The following is a 21,581-nucleotide window of genomic DNA, read 5'->3' on the forward strand; positions in this document are numbered from 1 at the left end:
AAAGCCAGTTTTAAAACAATCTCTCATTTCTCTACAATTTAAAAATTCCTTATCATATTTTTACATTAATATATGCTTGGAGTGTTTTCTGTAGGACTTTTGTTTCATTTATGCTTTAAAATTCTTACAACATAATTAGCTCAATCCCAATCCTTACAACATACAACAACAACAAATAAAGTTTATCTTAACTCGGATTGGAATTATAGTCAATTTATGTGATTTTAGGAAGGATTAGCATGTTTATGATATGGAGTTTTTCTTTCATGAATATGATATGTCCCTCTACTTATGCAGGTTTTTTCCAGCCCTTTAATAAAATCCTGTACTATTTTCTTCATATGGTCTTGTATTATTTTGTAAATATAATCAAAGATTGTGTAACTGTTTACCTATTCTTTTACATTTTACTACTTAAATCCTTCATGGGTCTTGGAATACAGACAACTCCTAAAGCTTAGGAAAATTCTGCTCATGGTCTTAGAATAAGGAAAAACAGAAGACAAGATGTCAAAAAGGAGATGAGTGGGCATCACTCATGTCTATAATAGATGCAAAGAGTATATGTCAGCCCCAAGTACTAATAACCCAGAACTTTCAATTTAAAAAAAGAGATGAGATGCGCTTAGTCGCTCAGTCATGTCCAACTCTGCAACCTCATGGACTGTAGCCCGCCAGGCTCCTCTTTCCATGGGGATTCTCCAGGCAAGAATACTGGAGTGGGTTGCTGTTCCCTCCTCCAGATCTTCCCAACCCAGGGATCGAACCCAGGTCTCCTGCATTACAGGCAGATTCTTTACCATGTTATCTACCAGGGAAGCCCTTAAAAAAAGACTCCTTTCTAAATATGATTTTCATCCAGGTCTCTCATCCTTTTATATTGTGTTGGGTGCTGTGAGTGGACAGCTGCTCACCATGATCTCCTCTTATTTTCATCCTCAGGGCAGAGGCATTGAGTGCTCATGGGCCTCAGGCCAGGACTGGGTGGATCTGCCATGGACATGGGAATCTCAGGGCCTGTCCTGTATGGATTCTGGCAGCCGGACAGTTCATCTGTGCTCAGAGAAGCACTCAGTTGCTTCTGGATATTTCTTTTTCTCCTGATCTAAGGTGAGTGGCTTGAGAGTACAGAACAGCCTCTAAGAGTCTTCTTTCAACATATCAGAGAAATGGATATTGTTTTCAAGTTTTAGTTTTACTAAGGAATCTAATCTCAAAGCAGATAGAATTCTACAAATTTCTTCCTTTATTCTAGGAAAAATAGTAAGTCGTCATGGGACATGTTCTCTCATCTTGCATTGCCGTGGTAAAGAATTACGTTATTCAACAATGGAGACCTTTGTTCACATTTCTCAAGTACACTTGTGTTGGCATATTTGCATTTTCAGTTACTGAAGAGTTTCTTCTTTTCAGAAATACATTCCTAAATTGCTGACGGAACAGCCCTGGTGTTTGTGGGAACAGAAGGGTCTTTCCTTTGATGTAAACTCTGAGCTGTTTCAACAGAGCTGAACACCTGGAAAAAAAAAAGTCTTAATTCTTTGAATACTATTCCTGGAAATTTAGAAAGGCCAGTAGTTAACTGTTTGGTGCCAATGATGTGTTCTTTTCCTGCTTTTACACTTTTCATGTATTATCAGTGTTTTCAATGATTTCTCCTCTGGGGAAAGCAGATATTTGGGTCCATTTATCTGAGGAAAATTAATAAAACATCAAATACCACAAAACCTATGTTCAAGGACTTTCAAAAGAACCCAGAGAATAAAGTTGCCAGTACAAAGTTTTCAACTGCTAGTCATGTCATGAAGGTAGGTGAAGGCTGAGATTATTGTAGGAGCTTCAACCAGGGTAATGGCTCAGAGTGAAAGAAGATATTTGGAAAAGGAACTAAGCTCATAATAGCTCCCCATGGTAAGTAACTTTTTTCCATTTTTTACCTTGGTCATGAAAGACTAACAGATGCTTTTCATTTTATTTTATTTTGGGGGCTCGTGGGATCTTAGATCCCTGATCAGAGATCGAACCCAAGCCCATGGTAGTGAAGTGCCAAATCCTAACCCCTGGATAGACAAGAAATTTCTGACTGATGGTTTTTAGAAAAAAGCAATTTAGGATTCCTCCTTATCTGACTGCCACATTCTTGGTCTCAGAATACAAACAGCAATTTTTCAGCTACTGGTCTCTGTATATGGAAACTAAACTACTTTGGAAATGGTTTATTTTTTCTGCTTGTAAACAGTTGAAATTTTTCTTCTAGAAAACACACACACATGCAGAATAGGATCAGGCTAGATAATAAAAAGGACTCAGTTTTATTGTTTCATTTCTATTTCAATATTCTTATACCATTATCATGTTCCTTATTATGTTAGTGTAAGTTTTTGGCTCAGGTTCCTTTTCTTGAAGATGGTATATTAAGTGAGTTACTCTTCTTTTAATTAGCTCTTCTCTAGAGTTTGAGATAAATCTGCTCCATTCTCCTAATAACTTGCCAAACAAATATAGATTTTCACCTCATCCCTAATAGCAGTGCAAAAAGATTCTATAGTAAATGACTATAGAACTTTGATAAATCTCACTTCTTATTACTCTAGCTTCTCAGAGGTAGGCTGATAGTCTTTAAAACTTGAGCGATTGCATCTCTTTTTTAAATTAATTAATTTTTTAACTGAAGGATAATTGTTTTACAGAATTTTGTTGTTTTCTGTCAAACCTCAACAAGAATCAGCCATAAGTTTCTTGGATATGGACAAGTTTGTCAGCTTGAGTCATTTCAGCTCCAAAGTCCTTGAAAATGGTGTGCATGGTTACATATCCTCATTTGCTCTTTCATTCTCTCAGCAAATATTTATTGAATTGTTTCTGTGCTGGATGCTTGAGATAAAAGTGTGAACATCACAGATAGAACAAGGATAACACTCAAACAAACCATTTCTATTCTAGTGGGAAAGTGTTTGAAATTCTGGCTTAATGGGGACCCATGTTCTATGATATGTGGCTGCAGAGAGGCAGGACATCTTGATGAACTTGTTTCCTTTCTTAATTGATTAAATAGTTGTTTTTGTTGAGTCATTAAGTCACGTCCGGCTCCTTTGTGACCCCATGAACTGTAGCCTGCCAGACTCTTTCGTCCATGGGATTTCCCAGGCAAGAATACTGGAATGGGTTGCCATTTCTTTCTCCAGGGGATTTTCCTGACTCAGGGATCGAACTCATGTTGCCTACATTGGCAGGCAGACTCTTTAACACTCAACCACCAGGGAAGCCCAATGTAATAGTTATTGCTTGTAAAATCTACACCTTTTGTTTGGTGGACGACTGATGAAACGGCCTCAAAACCATCCCATTAAAGAGAATTTTAATATTAGTCAATATTAGCTATATTTACTGAGGGTCAGGCACCATGGTAAGTATTTCAATGCCTTATCTTTTCCTCAACAGGAATCCTTTCATTCTCATTTCATAGATAAGGAAACTGAGTTTAGAGTAGTTCACTTAAATGCTGTAAGTCACATGACTAATTACTGTTGGCAAAGTTTGAGATCCAATAGGGATTCCCTTGTGGCTCAGCTGGTAAAGAATCTGCTTGCAATTCGAGAGACCTGGGTTCAATCCCTGGGTTGGAAAGATCCCCTGGAGAAGGGAAAGGCTACCCACTTGAGTATTCTGGCCTAGAGAATTCCATGGATTGCATAGTCCATAGGGCCGTGAAGAGTCAGACATGACTGAGTGACTTTCACACTCACACAGAGACTTGTTTATTCTGAAGTAAGTGGACTAGACCATTACATGATGTTAGAAACATTAAGTCATGTTTTTATATCCTGAATATTTACTCTCTGTAGTCTGACCTGGATCCTTCAATTAACTACAGTGTTGTCATAGTGCATACTTTGTATTGCTACTCATGTGTGAAAACAATGCTTTTGCTTTTAATGATGGCACTGAGATGACCTTTCTTTATGCCCAAAAGATCATGTAAGTCATATTGAATATGCATTTATTAAATATTCAGAATATGTGTCAGTTCTATCTCAATACAAAAGAAACAAGTAATAAAAGGAAATAAGAAAGCAGGAAAAAATGTAGTGGAATACATACTATCTGTTAACACACCAAATTTGATAAACACACCAAATTTTAAAATATGATATGCTTTTCCATCCACAAAATTAGAAGAGAACTTCAATGCAGGAGTCTTTAAGAGGAAAGTGAAGTAAATAAATAAATAAAAAGGGGACTTTGCCTTCAACATCCATTTTATAAAATGAAATAAATGGTCTTTAAACATATACATTTATACTTCCAGTACATCAATGCTATGTCCTCCAACATTTAATGTCATCCACAGATGGTGACCCTCAGCAGGAAGGCAGGCAACGTTTTAGTGATCCAAGGAGAAAATAGGAGGATTTGAGGACTGGGCATCTTCATTTGGAACAGGCCGTTTCTCTTAGTCATTCTGTCTTAAGGTTCAGTGCCCAGAGTTGCAAGTTGAACTTTGGGCATGAGTTAGGTAGAAGTCAGTTTGAGGCTGAAATTTCAGGTAAAAGCTTGGAATGCCAGTAGATGTGCTGTTAATGGGGGGAAAAATGCCATTTATTTTGGACAACACCAGTGAAGAAGTTCCATGTACTGATTGCTTCAGCCAATGTTCTCTTTGGATTTCTTAAACGTGGAAATACAACAAATAAGAATAAACAAATGATTGCCTATTAATTGGGTATGTGAAAAGCTGTGATGATGGTTTTGAGAGGTCTAGACATATTACAGCATAGAGTAAAGCAAACAAGTCATTAGTTGCTACAAATCTAATTGCAAACCCCAAACACTGAATTCCTATCAGGGTATGCAAAATTTGGCCCCATGTTATTAAAATGTCATGTTGGACCACACAATTATCAGAAATAAAAATGCTAATAATAATGATAATACAGTAATTTTTATAGTATCTTATCTCCATATTATTTTTATTCAAATCACTCTTCAGTTCTTGTTTTGTTTTGATCTCACTGCAACTGTGATAAGGATGTTCAATTGACTTAACAGTAATAACATCTTTTACAAATAAATGAAGTATCTAAGGGTTTAGCTTATTTGATTTGCTCAGCCCCAGAACTTGTTAGGAGCAAAATGAACTAGGACCTGAATCCTGGTGTCTTGAATTCCAGGCTATCATAATTCCACTAGAATTTGAAGGAATCGGTGAAGCTAAATTAGTCTAAAGTTTTTGATACAGCCTGAATCACTGTGTAATAATTACAAAAAAAACTTCAATGTTGGAACAAAACTTGTTGTCACAGGTAGGTATTAGAGAATGTAATTTTTTTCCAAGGTAATAGAGGGAAAGTGAGGAACAACTAAATGAGAATGAAAGCCACAAAAAATGGGTATGTGGTTGGGGATTAGATTTAGGAGAGATTTTACAAGTTGGAAAAGACTCTGATGCTGGGAGGGATTGGGGGCAGGAGGAGAAGGGAACAACAGAGGATGAGATGGCTGGATGGCATTACCGACTTGATGGACGTGAGTTTGAGTGAACTCTGGGAGTTGGTGATGGATAAGGAGGCCTGGCGTGCTGCGATTCATGGGGTTGCAAAGAGTCGGACACGACTGAGCGACTGATCTGATCTGATCTGATCTGATAGTAAAGGAGCGTGTAGACAACACTGTGCAAATGTTGTAATAGGATTTGGCTTTGTATCCATGTGGACTTCAATAAAGGGCCCATGTGGCATTCTTGCCTGGAAAATCCCGTGGACAGAGGAGCCTGGCAGGGTACTGTCCATGGAGTCGCAAGAGTCGGGCATGACTTAGCAACTAAACAATAATGTAGTATATGTAATAGTCATAAAAGTGTTTGGCCCAAGGTTGAAGTTTGTCATTACAGCTAAGTTTTGTGAGTTGACAGGTTTCCTTTTCTGATGCTGAAGACGTATTTTCAAAAACATGGGCTTTTGAGTCAGGCTGACCTGGAGCTTCTGACCCACCACTAACTACTTATGTGAACATGGGGGTGATTCTCTGGCCTCAGTCTCCTAATCCATAAGATAGGATAACAGTGTATATTCAGCAGGGGTAGTAGGAGAATTGAATGAGATAAAGTGAATAAAGTACTTAGCACATTGGCTAACACCTCATAGGTGCTGGATAGTTGTTTATTCAAATGTAAAGTGAAAATGGCCTCCAGGAGGGAGAGTTTTTTGCAAAACTGTTGACAGCACTGACATTCTTCAGAGAATGCAGCTGTACTTCTGACTCCTCAAATGAAAAGTTATCTTACTGTCCACTCACACACACACAAAATTGAATTGGGGGGATTTGTCTCTCTTTAGCAGGTTCTTGTCTACTTAGCAAGAAAAATTAGATTAAAATGTATTTTTTTTAATATGTCTTGTTGTTCTATGTGGTTTAAATCTTAATCCTTTAGCTTACTTGGTATCATTTCTAACAACAATATTTATTGGCTCTTAAATATATAGTCAATAAGTTTGGGCTTCATGCTCATATTTATCAGAAAAAAGTTTTAATTTATAAAGAAAGTGATCAAGAAGGGAAGTCAAATATAGAGGGAAATATCATAAATTTGAAACTGCTATTTAAAAATGAAATAGTTCTAATTATCTAATTTATAAAGGAAAAGTGAGAAGAAAAAAAAGAGAACACGTAAATGTCAGCATAGTATATGGTTGGAGAAATACACAGTGTCTTGCTATGATAATGAATAAAGTACTACTTGTTCTAAAAGGAAGATGCATAACATTAAAATAAACACATTAAGACCCAACTATATTTAAAGCATGAGTCAAAAATCAACACCGTCTGTTTACTGATTTAGTAGAAAAATCAGGAGCTTTGCTGCACAGGCAGAAATTCTGAATAATTCTTTTCTTCTCATGTGAGAAGTCCAATTTTTCTTTTCTTAAGATATTTCCCAATGAGGGGCTTCCCTGGTGGGTCAGTGGTTAAGATTCGGCCTTCTAGTGCTGGGGGCACAGGTTCGATTCCTGGTTGGGATATACACTCTATTCAGTAGGTGGAAAAGAGCGAATAGTGGTGCTCCAAAGCAGTTCAGCAGCCTTATACGGTAGGTTCAAATGAGAGTCAAAATGTTGTATGTTATTCCTGAATTTAGACGAAATTCCAAAGTAAAATGTGATTTGGTGCACTTTCTGAATTGAGACAAAATTCTGATAAATGCATTACTTGGTAAGTTCAGTGTAAGAGCATTTCTGAAAACAATGTGTGCTCAGTTGCTTCAGTTATGTCTGACTCTTTGCGATCCATGAACTGTAGTCCACCAGGCTCCTCTGTCCATGGGATGCTCCAGGCAATAATACTGGAGTGGGTTGCCACTTCCTCCTCCAGGGGATCTTCCCAACCCAGGAATCGCACCTACTTTTCCTGCGTCTGCTGCATTGCAGATGAATTCTTTACCGCTGAGCCACGCAGAAGCTCTTCTGAAAATAATACTTTTTTTTAAAATGGAAGTATAGTTGATTAACAACATTGTGTGAGTTTCAGGTGTACAGCAGAATGATTCATTTATACATATGTGTGTATGTGTGTGTGTTTGTGTATCTGTGTGTGTATAGTCTTTTTCACGTTCTTTCCTATTATTACAAGGTTATTACAAGATATTGGATGTAGTTCCCTGTGCTATATAGTAGGTCCTTATTGTTTTATCTATTTTATATATAGTATTGTGCTATCTGTTAATCCCAAATTAGGAGTTTGGGATTAATTGTACATTTTAAATAAAAGTTTTAGAAATATAGCTATCTTGCTTCCACATTCAAGGCACTGTAAATAATGTAGTGCTCTACTAAAAAATCTGGAGTGGTTCAGATGTAAAATTGAGAGGTTATATAGAATTAAAAATAAAGAGGATTCCAGCACTTAAGAATTGGGCATGGGACCCACATTTGGAGAGAAAAGTTAACTTCATACATTGTCACATACCCGTGGACACTGACTCCATTTTAAAAAGCAATTGCATATCACTTTTTAAAAATGATAAACTTCTCTGGGTGTTTATTTTTGTGGGAAATAAAATAAATATGGTGCATCCCAGAATCAGTTAAATGAATGAGTTTCCACAGAGTTTCAGAACATAAGAATGTGTCATTTGGCGAAAGAGAGCATAAGTTAAAATACAAGATAAGATGGGAAAGGAAAGTAATTTAGAAGGCATCAAAGATTCTCACAGATAGAGAAACCATCAGAGTTACCTGGTCTCCTCCTCCATCCGCATTCCCACAACCCACCCATCTACTCCAAAAGAGGCTCCACTATGATAGAGCAAAAGAGAATTTTTTTTTTAATCAGGATTTCCCTGGCAGTCCAGCAGTTGGGACTTTGCACTTCTACTGTAGGAGGCACAGGTTCAAAGCATGGTGCAGGAACTAAGATACGGCATGCTGCATAGTATGGTCAAAAAACAAGCAAACAAAAAAAATAAGCTGACAAAACAATAAATGTATTCATGAATTTTGGAAGCCTTGATATGGAGTGTTTACGTGGGGTATTTAAAAGTCATACGCCATCTTTACAAATGGAGAAAAATGAAGGTCAAGGTATAATCTAGCTTTACTACTCAACAGCTGTGACTTTGGGCAAGTTACATGAAGTCTTGAACTTTTCTTTCCATCAAAGATAAGAACAATAATACGCATCTGACAATCTATTGTGGCTGAAAGGCCACCGTGAGCACTGGTTCAATGATGCCTTTCTTTTACCACTCGCTGTGCTGCCCTCAGTCATTCACTTGTGTCCGACTCTTTGCTACCCCATGGACTGTAGCCTGCCAGGCCCTTCTGTCCATGAAATTTTCCAGGCAAGAGCACTGGAGTGGGTTGCCATTTCCTTCTCCAGGGGATCTTTCCAACCCGGGAACTGAATCCACATCTCTTGTGTCTCCTGCATTTGCAGTGGATTCTTTTCCACTGGGCTACCTGGGAAGCCTTATTACTTGCTGCTGCTGCTGCTGCTAAGTCACTTCAGTCGAGTCTGACTCTGAGCAACCCCATGGACTGTAGCCTACCACGCTCTTCCGTCCATGGGATTTTCCAGGCAAGTGTACTGGAGTAGGGTGCCATTGCCTTCTCCATTATTACTTGCTAGGTTTTTCCAAATCTCAAAATGTTAGTGTTGCTCTAATGATTCTTTTTAATTATATTTTATTTCCCCCCACAGATAGAAACCTTGCTACAGACATTTCACCCAAGCCCACTATTTTTCTTCCTTCAATTGCTGAAATCAATCACAGTAAGACTGGAACATACCTTTGTCTTCTGGAGAAATTTTTCCCTGATATTATTAAGGTTTATTGGAAAGAAAAGGATGGCAACAAAGCTCTGCCATCCCAGCAGGGAAATACCATGAAGACTACTGACACATACATGAAGCTCAGCTGGCTGACCGTGACTGAAAACTCCATGGACAAAGAACATATCTGTGTCGTACAACACGAGAGAAATATAGGAGGAATTAATCAAGAGATTCTTTTTCCTTCAATAAATGAAGGTATGTGAATAAACATAAAACAGAACCCTGTTTTTCAAATAAAATACACCACTTTTTCTGTTAAGCATTAATGAAAAACAAACAAATGTCTTTATAAAATGATGTTTTATTTAATGGTAGCATAAATGTTCTGCTATCTCTCCCATAGAATTAAAGTGGGATAGGCTTTGGTACCAGAGAAGGCAATGGCACCCCATTCCAGTACTCTTGTCTGGAAAATCCCATGGACGGAGGAGCCTGGTGGGCTGCAGTACATGAGGTTGCTAAGAGTCGGACACAACTGAGCGACTTCACTTTCACTTTTCTCTTTCATGCATTGGAGAAGGAAATGGCAACCCACTCCAGTGTTCTTGCCTGGAGAATCCCAGGGACGGGGGAGCCTGGTGGGCTGCCGTCTATGGGGTCACACAGAGTCGGACACGACTGAAGTGACTTAGCAGCAGTAGCAGCAGTAGGCTTTGATACATAAATATGAAAAAAATTTTACTTAACCTTTTCAGATTTGGTTTCATCTTCCAAAATATTAAGATCATAGTAATGTTTCTTAAAGTTGTTGTATGGATTTAAGGAAACAACATCTGTGAAAATATCTAGCAACTTGCTGCTGCTGCTGCTAAGTCGCTTCAGTCGTGTCCGACTCTATGCGACCCCATAGACTGCAGCCGACCAGGCTCCCCCGTCCCTGGGATTCTCCAGGCAAGAACACTGGAGTGGGTTGCCATTTCCTTCTCCAATGCATGAAAGTGAAAAGTGAAAGTGAAGTCGCTCAGTCCTGTCTGACTCTTAACGACCCCATGGACGGCAGCCCACCAGGCTCCTCCACCCATGGGATTTTCCAGGCAAGAGTACTGGAGTGGGGTGCCATTGCCTTCTCCAACTTAGCACATAACAAATCTCCACTGTGGATGACCTTGGCTGACCAGGAAATGAGAACATGTATGCATCTTTTAGGAATGTTCTACTCAGCAAATAAGTCAGTGTCACTTTAATTCTGCTTTATGCAAGGTACAATTCCACAACAATGAGTTATTAAATGATAAAACGGTGTTTGTATGATGGAGGCAGATTGCAGTTCAACAAAATGTAGAATAATTAGACTCCTGGGGTTTTATTATGTTTTTAGGTTTTTGAAATTTGTATTTTACATATCATCATAAGATAAGCTAAAATTTTGTAATTAGAGATGGGGTGAGGCTAAAGTATACAGACTTACTCTCATTCTACATAAAGAATGCATTTCTTGCCATTGGAAAATGCTTCTCACAAACTCTCATTGTAGCCCTAGCACGTGCCAGGCCTAGAGGGAATGTGGATGAACACACTCAGGTGAATTACTCTCCCAGAAGGATGCACTACAGTCAAGAGAATATCAGATCAGATCAGATCAGATTAGTCACTCAGTCGTGTCCGACTCTTTTCGACCCCATGAATTGCAGCACGCCAGGCCTCACTGTCCATCACCAACTCCCGGAGTTCACCCAGACTCACGTCCATCGAGTCAGTGATGCCATCCAGCCATCTCATCCTCTGTCATCCCCTTCTCCTCTTGCCCCCAATCCCTCTCAGCATCAGAGTCTTTTCCAATGAGTCAACTCTTCGCATGAGGTGGCTAAAGTACTGGAGTTTCAGCCTCAGCATCAGTCCTTCCAATGAACACCCAGGGCTGATCTCCTTCAGAATGGACTGGTTGGATCTCCTTGCAGTCCAAGGGACTCTCAAGAGTCTTCTCCAACACCACTTGTCTCTTAATCACTCAGGGTTACTTGTGATTTGGGCAAGGTGTACCAAAGGAGACCCTGTGATACAGATGTTGGGCAGAGGGCTGGAAGTGCGCTGGCCCTGGCAGTGATCCTGTAACTCACAGGACTCCGGACTGAAAGTCCTCAGTATTCACCTAGCAGGCCAAAGGCCCCAGAGTGTCCCTAATTAGGAATCATTGCTGTGCCTTTCCTGTGGTTAGGAAGCCCTTTTTAAGCAGTGGGAACCACGTGCTTAATCAAATGTACATAGACTTTTACTGGGCACCAGTCCAGATTTTTGAAGCAAGCCTATCTCTTCCCTGATCCTCAGTTTGTCCACTGATCAAATTAGGTTTGAACACTTGCCTTGGCTTTGTCCTGGGACTGCAATGAAGAGCAAATAGAATAGCACCAGAGAAAACGTTCCAAAGCATGACATAGATGTATTTATTCTTATATTCATCAAATCTATTTGTATCCTTTCCTAAAACTAATTAAAAGTAAGAATACAAAAACAGCCCTAAATTGTTATTTCTACTCTTTATAAATAGAGAGGAAGCAAATTTGCTAAGTGCTGTCTAATGTAACCACAGCTCTGATTATCCTACTAGGTTTTAATTTTTCTTGTAGTCAGGAAAAAATGAGTCACTGTGACAATGACCATACTGGAGAGAAGCCCCAGTTCATAATGTGTTTTACCTGACACAACTTCTGAAACAAATGCTTTGCAAGTGGTTCTAACGGCAGTAAAACTAATGAGGGCATTTCTGCTAATGTCGTTCTACCGCAGATTTCTAATGCTGTTTCTTAGAAGCTTTTTGTTTTTGATAAAAGCTAAGAATATAACATGGAAGTACAGACTGATGAAATGATTTTGAAGAGAAATAAAATTAATCTGGTCCTAGTTTTCAACCAGCCTTTACTGAGAAATTGAACTTATCATAAACACATGAAGTTTATTACAAAAATTTGTTTCTTTATTGTTTCTACCTCAATCAATGCATGGTAGTAAGAAATTTGTTTATCTTCTAACAATTTAAAAAATTTATTTATTTTATATTTTGCTGCACTAGGTCTTCATTGCTATTTTGTTGCACTGGGTCTTCATTGCTGCACAGGCTTTTCTCTAGTTGCAGTGCGTGGGCTTCTCACTGCAGCGGTTTCTCTTGTTGCAGAGCACGGGCTCTGGGGCTTGTGGGCTTCAGTGGTTGTGGCACACGGGCTCCGTAGTTGCAGCTCCCAGGCTCTTGAGTGCAGGCTCAATAGCTGTGGTGCATGGGCTTAGTTGCTCTATGGTATGTGGGATCCTCTCAGATCAGGGATCAAACCCATGCTTCCTGCATTGGCAGGCAGATTCTTTACCACTGAGCCACCAGGGAAGCCCCTATTTACCTTTTAATGAATAAAATCATTATAAGGAAAGAAAGGGACTTATTAAAGTCAGTTCTTGAGGATACTTTAACATCAAAACATGACTCTACTTGTATTTTCATTCTTGGGATTTACTCCAAAGCATTCATACCTCAAATCCAAGTTTTAGATTATAGGGAAAAAAATATCTCATTGAGGGCGTAAAAAATATAGCAGACTGTATTCATGTGGACATGAACCCATCCAGGAGAAAAGCGATAAACCAAACAACTTCTGTGACTGTTTTCCTCCATCCAACAGTCCATGATCTTTTAAAAAAATTTTGTACTAATATGGTTGTATTTTTCTTTGACATTACTCATGAATAAAATTCTCACTTCAAGTTTTATCAAGCCAGATAACTAAAAATGTGATTTGATCTATTTTTTTTTACCCCTGGAAAGAAATGCTGAGCTCCTGTAATAAAAAGGTCATTGTTAAGAATAATTAAGATCTCTAGAAGAGAAAATGTTTTTAATGTTCACAATGGTGGAATTCTGTTGTCTTTGCATAGGTTGATTTCTCTTTCTAAGGCTTATTTTTAGAGTACTCTCCACTTGCTCTGTCTCATTTAATCCCCAACAACCATCCTTTGAATGGTGTCTCTGCCACCACTGGTATCACCGATATGACTCTCCGCCAGTTACCCTCTAATTCTTACTTCCTCCTTTGTAACATGGAATCCTCCAAAACACAAATCACTCCAGTGTCACTGGGGGATTGAAGAAGATAATGCACGTGAAGAGCTAAGCGAGTGCCTAGCCCAGTTACAGTCACTCAGCTATTAACCTTGTTAACATTGCTTTCGTTATGCCCATAAGCTCCACAACTACAGAAAAATCATGTCCATGAGCCAAGGATACCAAGGATGTGTGTGCTTTGGAAAGCTTCAGCGCTTTCTTTTGCTTGATGGGAAATATGCCTTAGCCTAACTCCTTCAAACGTGGGATTCCCTTGAGGACTCTAGCTTTGAATGACTTTGATTTGGTAGCAATTCTTCATCTTGGCAGTGGGTGCTGAAGTTATGGAGCAGCCACTTTTCCTGATTACTTGTCTTTGCAATAAGTATTTCTCCAACACCTACTTTGTGGTAAGCACAGTGCTAGGAGCTATGAATACAGAAGGAAAATAGGATGCCATTGGGTATTACCCTCCAGTTATGGTAAAATGTAGCCTTCATGAACTTCAACATTTCCATGTGTAGAAAACTATATGCAAATGAAATCTATGAATTACATGGAATCAGACCAACTAGTTTTGGAACTGTAGGGCTCATATTTTTAATAACTGTCTCTCTCAGCAGATTATCTATATATATACATATATATGTATTATACAATAACACATGTATAAACACACACAATGTCAAATAATGGGCACAAATAATTGACTAATACTTTTTTCATTTCTTGTAGTTGTCAGCTCAATTGTCCCTACCACTGAGTCTCCCAGTGACTGTTTAAACCATGACAGCAGTAAGTTTTTGTAGATGATTGCCTTTATGTCATGCTTTAGTCTTTTATTTCCTTTCTAATCTATTTATCTTTTGAACTTCTCTGGCTAAAAGTACAAAAGACCAACAATTATCTGAAATTGTGGGGCTCATTGTCGTAGTTTTAATGATATCTCTTTTGTCTCACTGTATCTCACTGACTATCTCACTGTCTCACTATATATAAATATATATATTTATATATACACAGATACACACATTTTACATACATATGTACACATTGTAAAATACTGGGCAAGGACAACCAATTAATACTTGCTTCCATTGTTTCTAGAAGTTACCGGTACTGGTTCTAAAAAAGCTTGTCTGAAAGATGAAAGTGGTAAGTTTTTGACTTTGTTTGCCTTTACAAAATCCTATAGCATTTTTTCCCTCCTGATCAAATTACCTCTTGAACTTCCCTGCTTAATGTTAGGAAAAAGCAATTATTCCTAGAATTGTGGAGTTCATACATTTAATCAGAGTATCTCTCCTACTTGTGCTAGCAAATTTTACCTTATATATACATATATATTAACACACATATACTTAATCACATATGTGCCACTGTCTAATAATAGATATGAACAATTGACAATACAATTAATACTTGCTCTCCTTTCTTCTAGAAGTCACTGCTGATAATAATTCTACAAAAGTGTGTCTGAAAGATGAAAGCAGTAAGTTTTGCCTTTGTGTCATGTTACAGCACTTTTCCTCTCTAAATAAACTTAACTTTTGTACTTCTTTGGTTTAAGATAGAAAGCCAGAAGTCTGGATATTGTAGAATGGATGGTATCATATTTTAAGTAATCCCATCATTCCCTAAGAGTCATCTTAGCACAGTAAATGTTGGTTTTGGAGTTTTGAGGATGTAGTGATAGGTTCTGAATTACTTCAACAGTGGGCTTCACTTAGTTGCGTAGCTTTTGTTTGTAGTGACTAGAGAAATGCGATGTCAAGTTGCTTCTAGACATTTGAGTTTTAGCCCTTGTTTGCATATAATACATGAACTGACACTGAGAGCTTGATATACACAAAGTGTATTGCTATATCTTTCACATATACTCTGTTTGCTCCCTATAACCACTCCTATGAGGTGGTACAATATTTTTGCAACATTTTGCAATCAGGGCAATGTGCCAAAATTAGTTCAGTCCTTTGTACAAAGTCACACAGCTAGATCTGGGGATTCAACTTAGTCCATCTGAAACAATGGTTCACACAACTTACTCAGTTCTCTATTCCTCCTCTAAGAGGTAGACATAGAGCAAGACTCCCGAAGCCAAGGTCCTGAGACAGGATGAACCCATGGGCAGGGGGTTAAGTGCATGGGCTTCTGAACATCACAGTCCCCAATACTTTTATTATTAGCTTCATGAAAAATGGGTAAATTAGTTACATTTCTGAGCAATACTGCCCTCATATGCCAGTTGGAAACAATAATAGACTGAACTCAGTTATTGGAGATATAAGATCACATATGTGGAGTGTCTCCGACAGGGTATCCATTTAGCTGGCACAGAATCAATACTAGTTGGTGGCCTCTTCTCCCTACGGGTTCCAAGTGCATTTAGAATCTCTGGCTCTAGCTCTGCTGATCCCTCCTCCATTTCAAGTATCAGGGGGCCCAGAATTCAGCTAATACCTGACCTGACTGAGGGGAGTTAGTTATGAGCAGGTCACCTCCTGAGATCCTTTCCATACTAAATGCTACTGATTCTGGAGTTCTGACTCTATGAAGATGAAGTGTGGGAAAGAGAAATTTCCACAGGAAGAAACTCAGTCCTGAGATTAATTGAGTAGCCAAGTCAGGCCCATCATTAGTGCTGTTAATTGTTTTTTGACAGCATATATTTCTTGCAAAACTTCAAGGACACATAAGGGCAATTATCCTATAACATCACAGCCATGATGTTAGACATTCAAGACAGACAGGTGAGTGAAGCATGAGCTCCTGATGTTTCAGGAATTTTGGACTAAAGACCTTCTTCCATTTAATAAAATATCCTGTTTACCAAAACCTTCTGCCCACTACAATGTATCACAACCAGATTTCCATGACTTGTATCTTTCTTAGGAACCTCATTTATTCACAACATATAATGGCTCAGATCCTCCCAAATCAACAATTCAACTTGATATTTATGCTTAACTTTGATGTCTGGTGTGTCAATTGCACACAGAGTTGCAGGATTACAGAGCAGCTAAGAATGTGTTCTTCAACGTCATGTTGCTGGGATTGAAATGTGGTTTCTGGTACTTTCTAAATGTGTGACCTCAGGCCAATTATTTTTCTCTGTGCTCAGTTTACTTGTAAAATGTGATTGAAACTAATAATCTCATGCTCTGCTTTGCTTAGTCACTCAGTCATGTTTAAATTCTTTGTGACTCATGGACTGTAGTGCACCAGGTTCCTCTCTCCATTGGGATTCTCCAGGCAAGAATACTGGAGTGGGTTGCCATGCCCTCCTCCAGGGGATCTTCCCAACCCAGGGATTGAACCCAGGTTTCCTGCATTTCGGGTGGATTCTTTACCATCTGAGCCACTAGAGAAGCACAATAATTTCATAGGTTATCTTAAAGCTTAGATAAGAGTAGAATTTTACATGCAAAGCTCTCAAAATAAGTGTTTGATTAGTTGTTAATGAATATAACCTGTTATTATTACTCAGAGATGCAGGAGGGGGGCAAAAAATGCTAAATGCTATTTATCACAAATATTTTTCCTTTTGGATTCATTCTTTAAAAACACAACTTTTCTTTTTTTTAAATATTTTGGAAGAGTCTAGTGAATTTAGCTGAGGTTGTTGATTGACTTGAATTGCCAACTGGATTCTGAATTGTCCTGGCAGTGGTGGTGCTCATGGTGCTTGCATTTGTTTTCTTTGGCGTTTGGTGGTGCAGGGGTAACACTTCACAGTAGGTCAGCAGAAATAATTATGACCTCCTCCCATTACTGTGTATTGACCTTTCAAAAGAGCAGGTAACTAATCAAATGATTTCTCCTAGATACCCTGCAGCTGCAGCTCATGAACACCTCTGCCTATTACACCTACCTCCTTCTCCTCCTCAAGAGTGTGGTCTACTGTATCATCATCACTTCCTGTGTGTTTCGGAGAACAGGCATCTTCTGTGACGGGAAGAACTTGTGATAGAGGGTCCCCGAAGGAGTCAGCTTTCCTTAATCATCTGTTGATACTGAAATTCTCTGCTTGCTTTTTGGATTTGGGTTATCTCAGTGCATATGTGTTTTTTCCCCTATTATGTCATTATTGTGTAACAATTTTTCAAACACTGGGCAAACAGACAGTTCTACCCTGAAACAAGGAATTCTGTTATTACTCAGGGAGCAAGGCCCAGGGCGGGTCCAGGGGAGCCTCTCCTACCACTGTCCCCAACCACATCAGCTCCTTCCACCCCAAGTCCTCATGCCTCCAGGGTGCACTAAGCAGGCAGCTCCCCATCTCCTCTGTCAGCATCTTCCCCAAGACCATGGTCTGACCCTCCCTGTTACACATCCTGGGGCAGCCAGCTTTGCTACTTGAACTCTGTACGTTCTTTTTCATAATAGGCACAATAAGTAAAAAAATAAATAAAAAGTCCACACATTTGTCTGTGTGTACTTTAATTTCATGAAATCTAACCAATGTAAGAAACATCATGACAACTGAGCTATCAAATTCTGCATGGTTGTAATAGTGGTCAATACCACATGTCTAAGTCTTTCCCTGAAATGGTGGCTATGGTGCTTTCTTTGGGGCACTGGGGCAAATGAAGGTGCCCAGGGTCCTTCTCTTTCAAAGTCACCAGATTCAGACTCATCAGTTTGGGACGTTCTGATGGTGACAGTGTGACACCCATCATGCCTTGCACCGAGTGTGCTCAGATTGTACCAGTGTCTCACAAGCACTGAATCCTGAGCCTCACATTAACCCCATGGGAACTGCTCCAGCACCAGAAGGTCATTCAGTGGACGGTGAAGCACACAGACCATGACTCCCAAGGGTCTGGGATTGAACCCTGGATCTGTATTAGCATCCGTGTGACGTCAGGCAGTGATCTGAACTCTCTGTGCCATCATTTCCTCATCTGTGTAATGAAGTCACAGTGCCTGTGCTCAGTTTACCTGTAAATGGGATTGAAACTAGTAATCTCATGCTGTGCTGTGCTTAGTCACTCAGTCATGTCCAACTCTTTGTGACCCTGAAGGGTAAATGAATAAACAAGTTAATGATGCTTAATCCATGCAAGTTCTCAATAACAGCATCTACTGGAGGTAGCTGTACTGCAGAAATCATAGATTTCACATGTACAAAAATGCACTGATATTCATTTCAAAACTTACTTCCCCACAAAGAGATTAGATGCAGATGGAATAGGGACTCAGTTTCTACTGTTCATCAGGAATCCCGTTAATCATCTAAGAATCCTTGAAGGAAGGAACAGTTAGAGTCCACAGTTTATAGGTTGGAGAGGTTAATTTGTCTGTTCATGGTCATTATTTTATAAGTAAGAGTCATTCAAGTTTTTCTGAACTCAGAGCCCATATTTTGTTACCTAGTATCATGTAGCTTTCCATTGACTCAATTTCTATTGGGGGAAAAAAACAAACACACACAGCATAACAGAAAATGCACTGCTTCCTTACTAAAGGCTTTCTCTAGGGATTCATTGAGGATTTTCTTAAGGACATGTGGGTGCATCTGTCTTCTCCTCATGTATATAATCTGGTATCACCATAGCTGCCCTCTTGATTGTCAACATGGTGGAAATTCTGCCTTATTCTGTGTGTGTAGACTTACAACTTCTTTTAAGGTGAACTATTTGTTCATGTCTTTCAACCATTTTTGTCTATTAAGTAATAATACTAACAATCAGAACACTCCTAATATGTATTTCTGTGTATTTCTATAAACAGAGACATAAAACAAGAAGTTCAATTCATGATAAATGGGAAAAAAATAAGTGAGTGTATATTTTCTATTTTCTCTAATGAATCCTTTTAAAGGAAAAATTCTAAGGTATTAGAATAAAACACTGTCTCATTTAAAACCAAGGAGGCTTTTTGTTTGTTTCTTTGTTTATAATCAGCTTCAGTGTGTGTGAAACAAGTCCTTAGAACACTAAACAGAAGTTCCTCATTTGAAAGCAAAAAAGACCAACCAAATAGAAAGAAGATAGAGGAAATCTAGTTTAGATTGGCTCTACTCCTTGCTTCCCACTAATTTGATCAGACCTCTTTAAACAAAATAAGTCACTCTCATCTTAAAGATATGGAAATATTTCTTTACTGGAAACAAATAATGTAGTAAGTAAAGAAGTCAAGGAGTTCCCAGGTCATTCAGCAGTAAAGAAGATAGATAGATTAGTTGCTCAGTCACGTCTGACTCTTTTTGACTCCATTGTCAAAAAGACTGTGGATTGCCAGGCTCCTCTGTCCATGGGATTTTCCAGACAAGAATACTAGTGTGAGTTGCCATTTCTTTCTCCAGAGGATCTTCCTGACTTAGGGATGGAAACTGCATCTCCTGCATTGCAAGCAGATTCTGTACCATCTGAGCCACCAGGGAAGCTCTAGCAGTAAAGAATCCACCTGCCAATGGGCAGAGGAGCCTGTTGGGCTACAGTCCATAGGGTCGATATAAGTCAGACACAACTTAGTGACTAAACAAGAATAACAACAGAAGCCAAGAAGGGAAACTCGCTTTGGCTATTGTACATACTGCTGCAATGAACTTTGGGGTACATATGTTTCCTCAAATATGGTTTTCTCCAGATATAAGCCCATGAGTGGGATTGTTGGATCATGTGTGGCATGCTCAGTTGCTCAGTCATGTCCAACTCTTTGTGACCCCATGGACCATCGCCCAACATGTTCCTCTGTCCATGGGATTTTCCAGGCAAGAATCCTGGAGTGCTTTGCCATTTTCTTCTCCAGGGGATCTTCCCGATCCAGGATCATATGGTAGTTCTATTACAACACGGATGGATTTAGAGATTATCATACTAAGTGAGGTAAATCAGACAGAGAAAGACAAATATCCTATGGTATCACTTATATGTGGAGAGTAAAATAATGATACAAATGAACTTATATTAAAAAAAGAAACAGACTCACAGACTTAGAAAACAAATCTATAGCTATCAAAGAGGAAAGAAAGATGGGGGGAGGGTAAGTTAGGAGTTTAGCATTAACACATACAAACTACTATATATTAAATAGATGATCAACAAGGACCTACTGTATAGCACAGGAAACTCTCTTCAATTTTCTATGATAACCTACATGAGAAAAGGATTTGAAAAAGAATGAATATATGTATTAATATAACCGACTTACTTTGCTGTACACCTGAAACTAACACAACACTGTAAATTGACTATATGCTGTGTGTGTGTTAGTTGCCTAGTCATGTCTGACTCTTTGCAACCCCATAGAATGCAGCCCCACCAGGGCCCTCTGTCCTTGGGATTCTCCAGGCAAGAACACTGGGGTGGGTTGCCATTTCCTTCTCCAAAAGGAACTATAGAAAGAAAGAAAGTGAAGTCGCTCTGTTGTGTCTGACTCTTTGCAACCCCATGGACTGTAGCTTGCCAGGCTCCCCCATCCATGGAGTTTTCCAGGCAAGAGTACTGGAGTGGGTTGCCATTTCCTTCTCCTGACTATATTTTGCTGCTGCTGCTGCTCCTAAGTCACTTCGGTCGTGTCTGACTCTGTGCGACCCCATAGATGGCAGCCCACCAGGCTCCGCCGTCCCTGGGATTCTCCATGCATGAACACTGGAGTGGGTTGCCATTTCCTTCTCCAATGCATGAAAGTGAAAAGGGAAAGTGAAGTCGCTCAGTCGTGTCTGACTCTTAGTGACCCCATGGACTGCAGCCTACCAGGCTCCTCTGTCAATGGGATTTTCCAGGCAAGAGTACTGGATTATGTTGCCATTGCCTTCTCCTGACTATACTCTAATATGAACTAAAATTTAAATTTTAAAAATGGAAGCAATAACATTTTAAAAAGAGGCTAAACCTACATATCTCTGAAAATTTTGTGTAGCTGATTTCCCTGCCAGGGCCCTGCTGGGCAGCGTCTCTTGTGATTTCCAACTCTCAGCAACTTCCTGCCCCAGCTGCCCTGGGCTGCCCTGGCCTGAGAGGTGCAGAAAGGGGAGGGCATTGGGGGTGGCAGTGGCAGCAGAAGGGCGCTGATGTGGGTGATGGGGTATCATTTCCTCAGGCTTTTTTGCTCATTTGCTCAAAACCACATTTTGGTTGATTTGTGGAAAATGTTTAAAGGCAAACAGACCCTACCAGTTGGGACTGTGCAACAGCTAGCTGGGGTGTCACAAAGAAATGAGAACAGTTAAACCACAACCAGCTTTGCTCACTTTCAAAGGTCACAGTTAATGGAAGAAAAG

The 21,581-nt window shown here is 39.3% G+C and overlaps 1 gene segment (V, D, J or C); it reads left to right on the plus strand.

Moving 5' to 3' along the window:
- Positions 1-961: 961 nt before the first annotated feature.
- Positions 962-19,226, plus strand: LOC109557569 (T cell receptor gamma constant 2-like). The segment is given in 6 exon segments: positions 962-1,110; positions 9,196-9,525; positions 14,090-14,149; positions 14,462-14,509; positions 14,796-14,846; positions 17,179-19,226. Coding segments are annotated over 5 exon segments (447 nt in total).
- Positions 19,227-21,581: the final 2,355 nt, after the last annotated feature.

The sequence above is a fragment of the Bos indicus genome, chromosome 4 (genome assembly GCF_029378745.1).
Source record: "Bos indicus isolate NIAB-ARS_2022 breed Sahiwal x Tharparkar chromosome 4, NIAB-ARS_B.indTharparkar_mat_pri_1.0, whole genome shotgun sequence".
Taxonomy (NCBI): Eukaryota; Metazoa; Chordata; class Mammalia; order Artiodactyla; family Bovidae; genus Bos; species Bos indicus.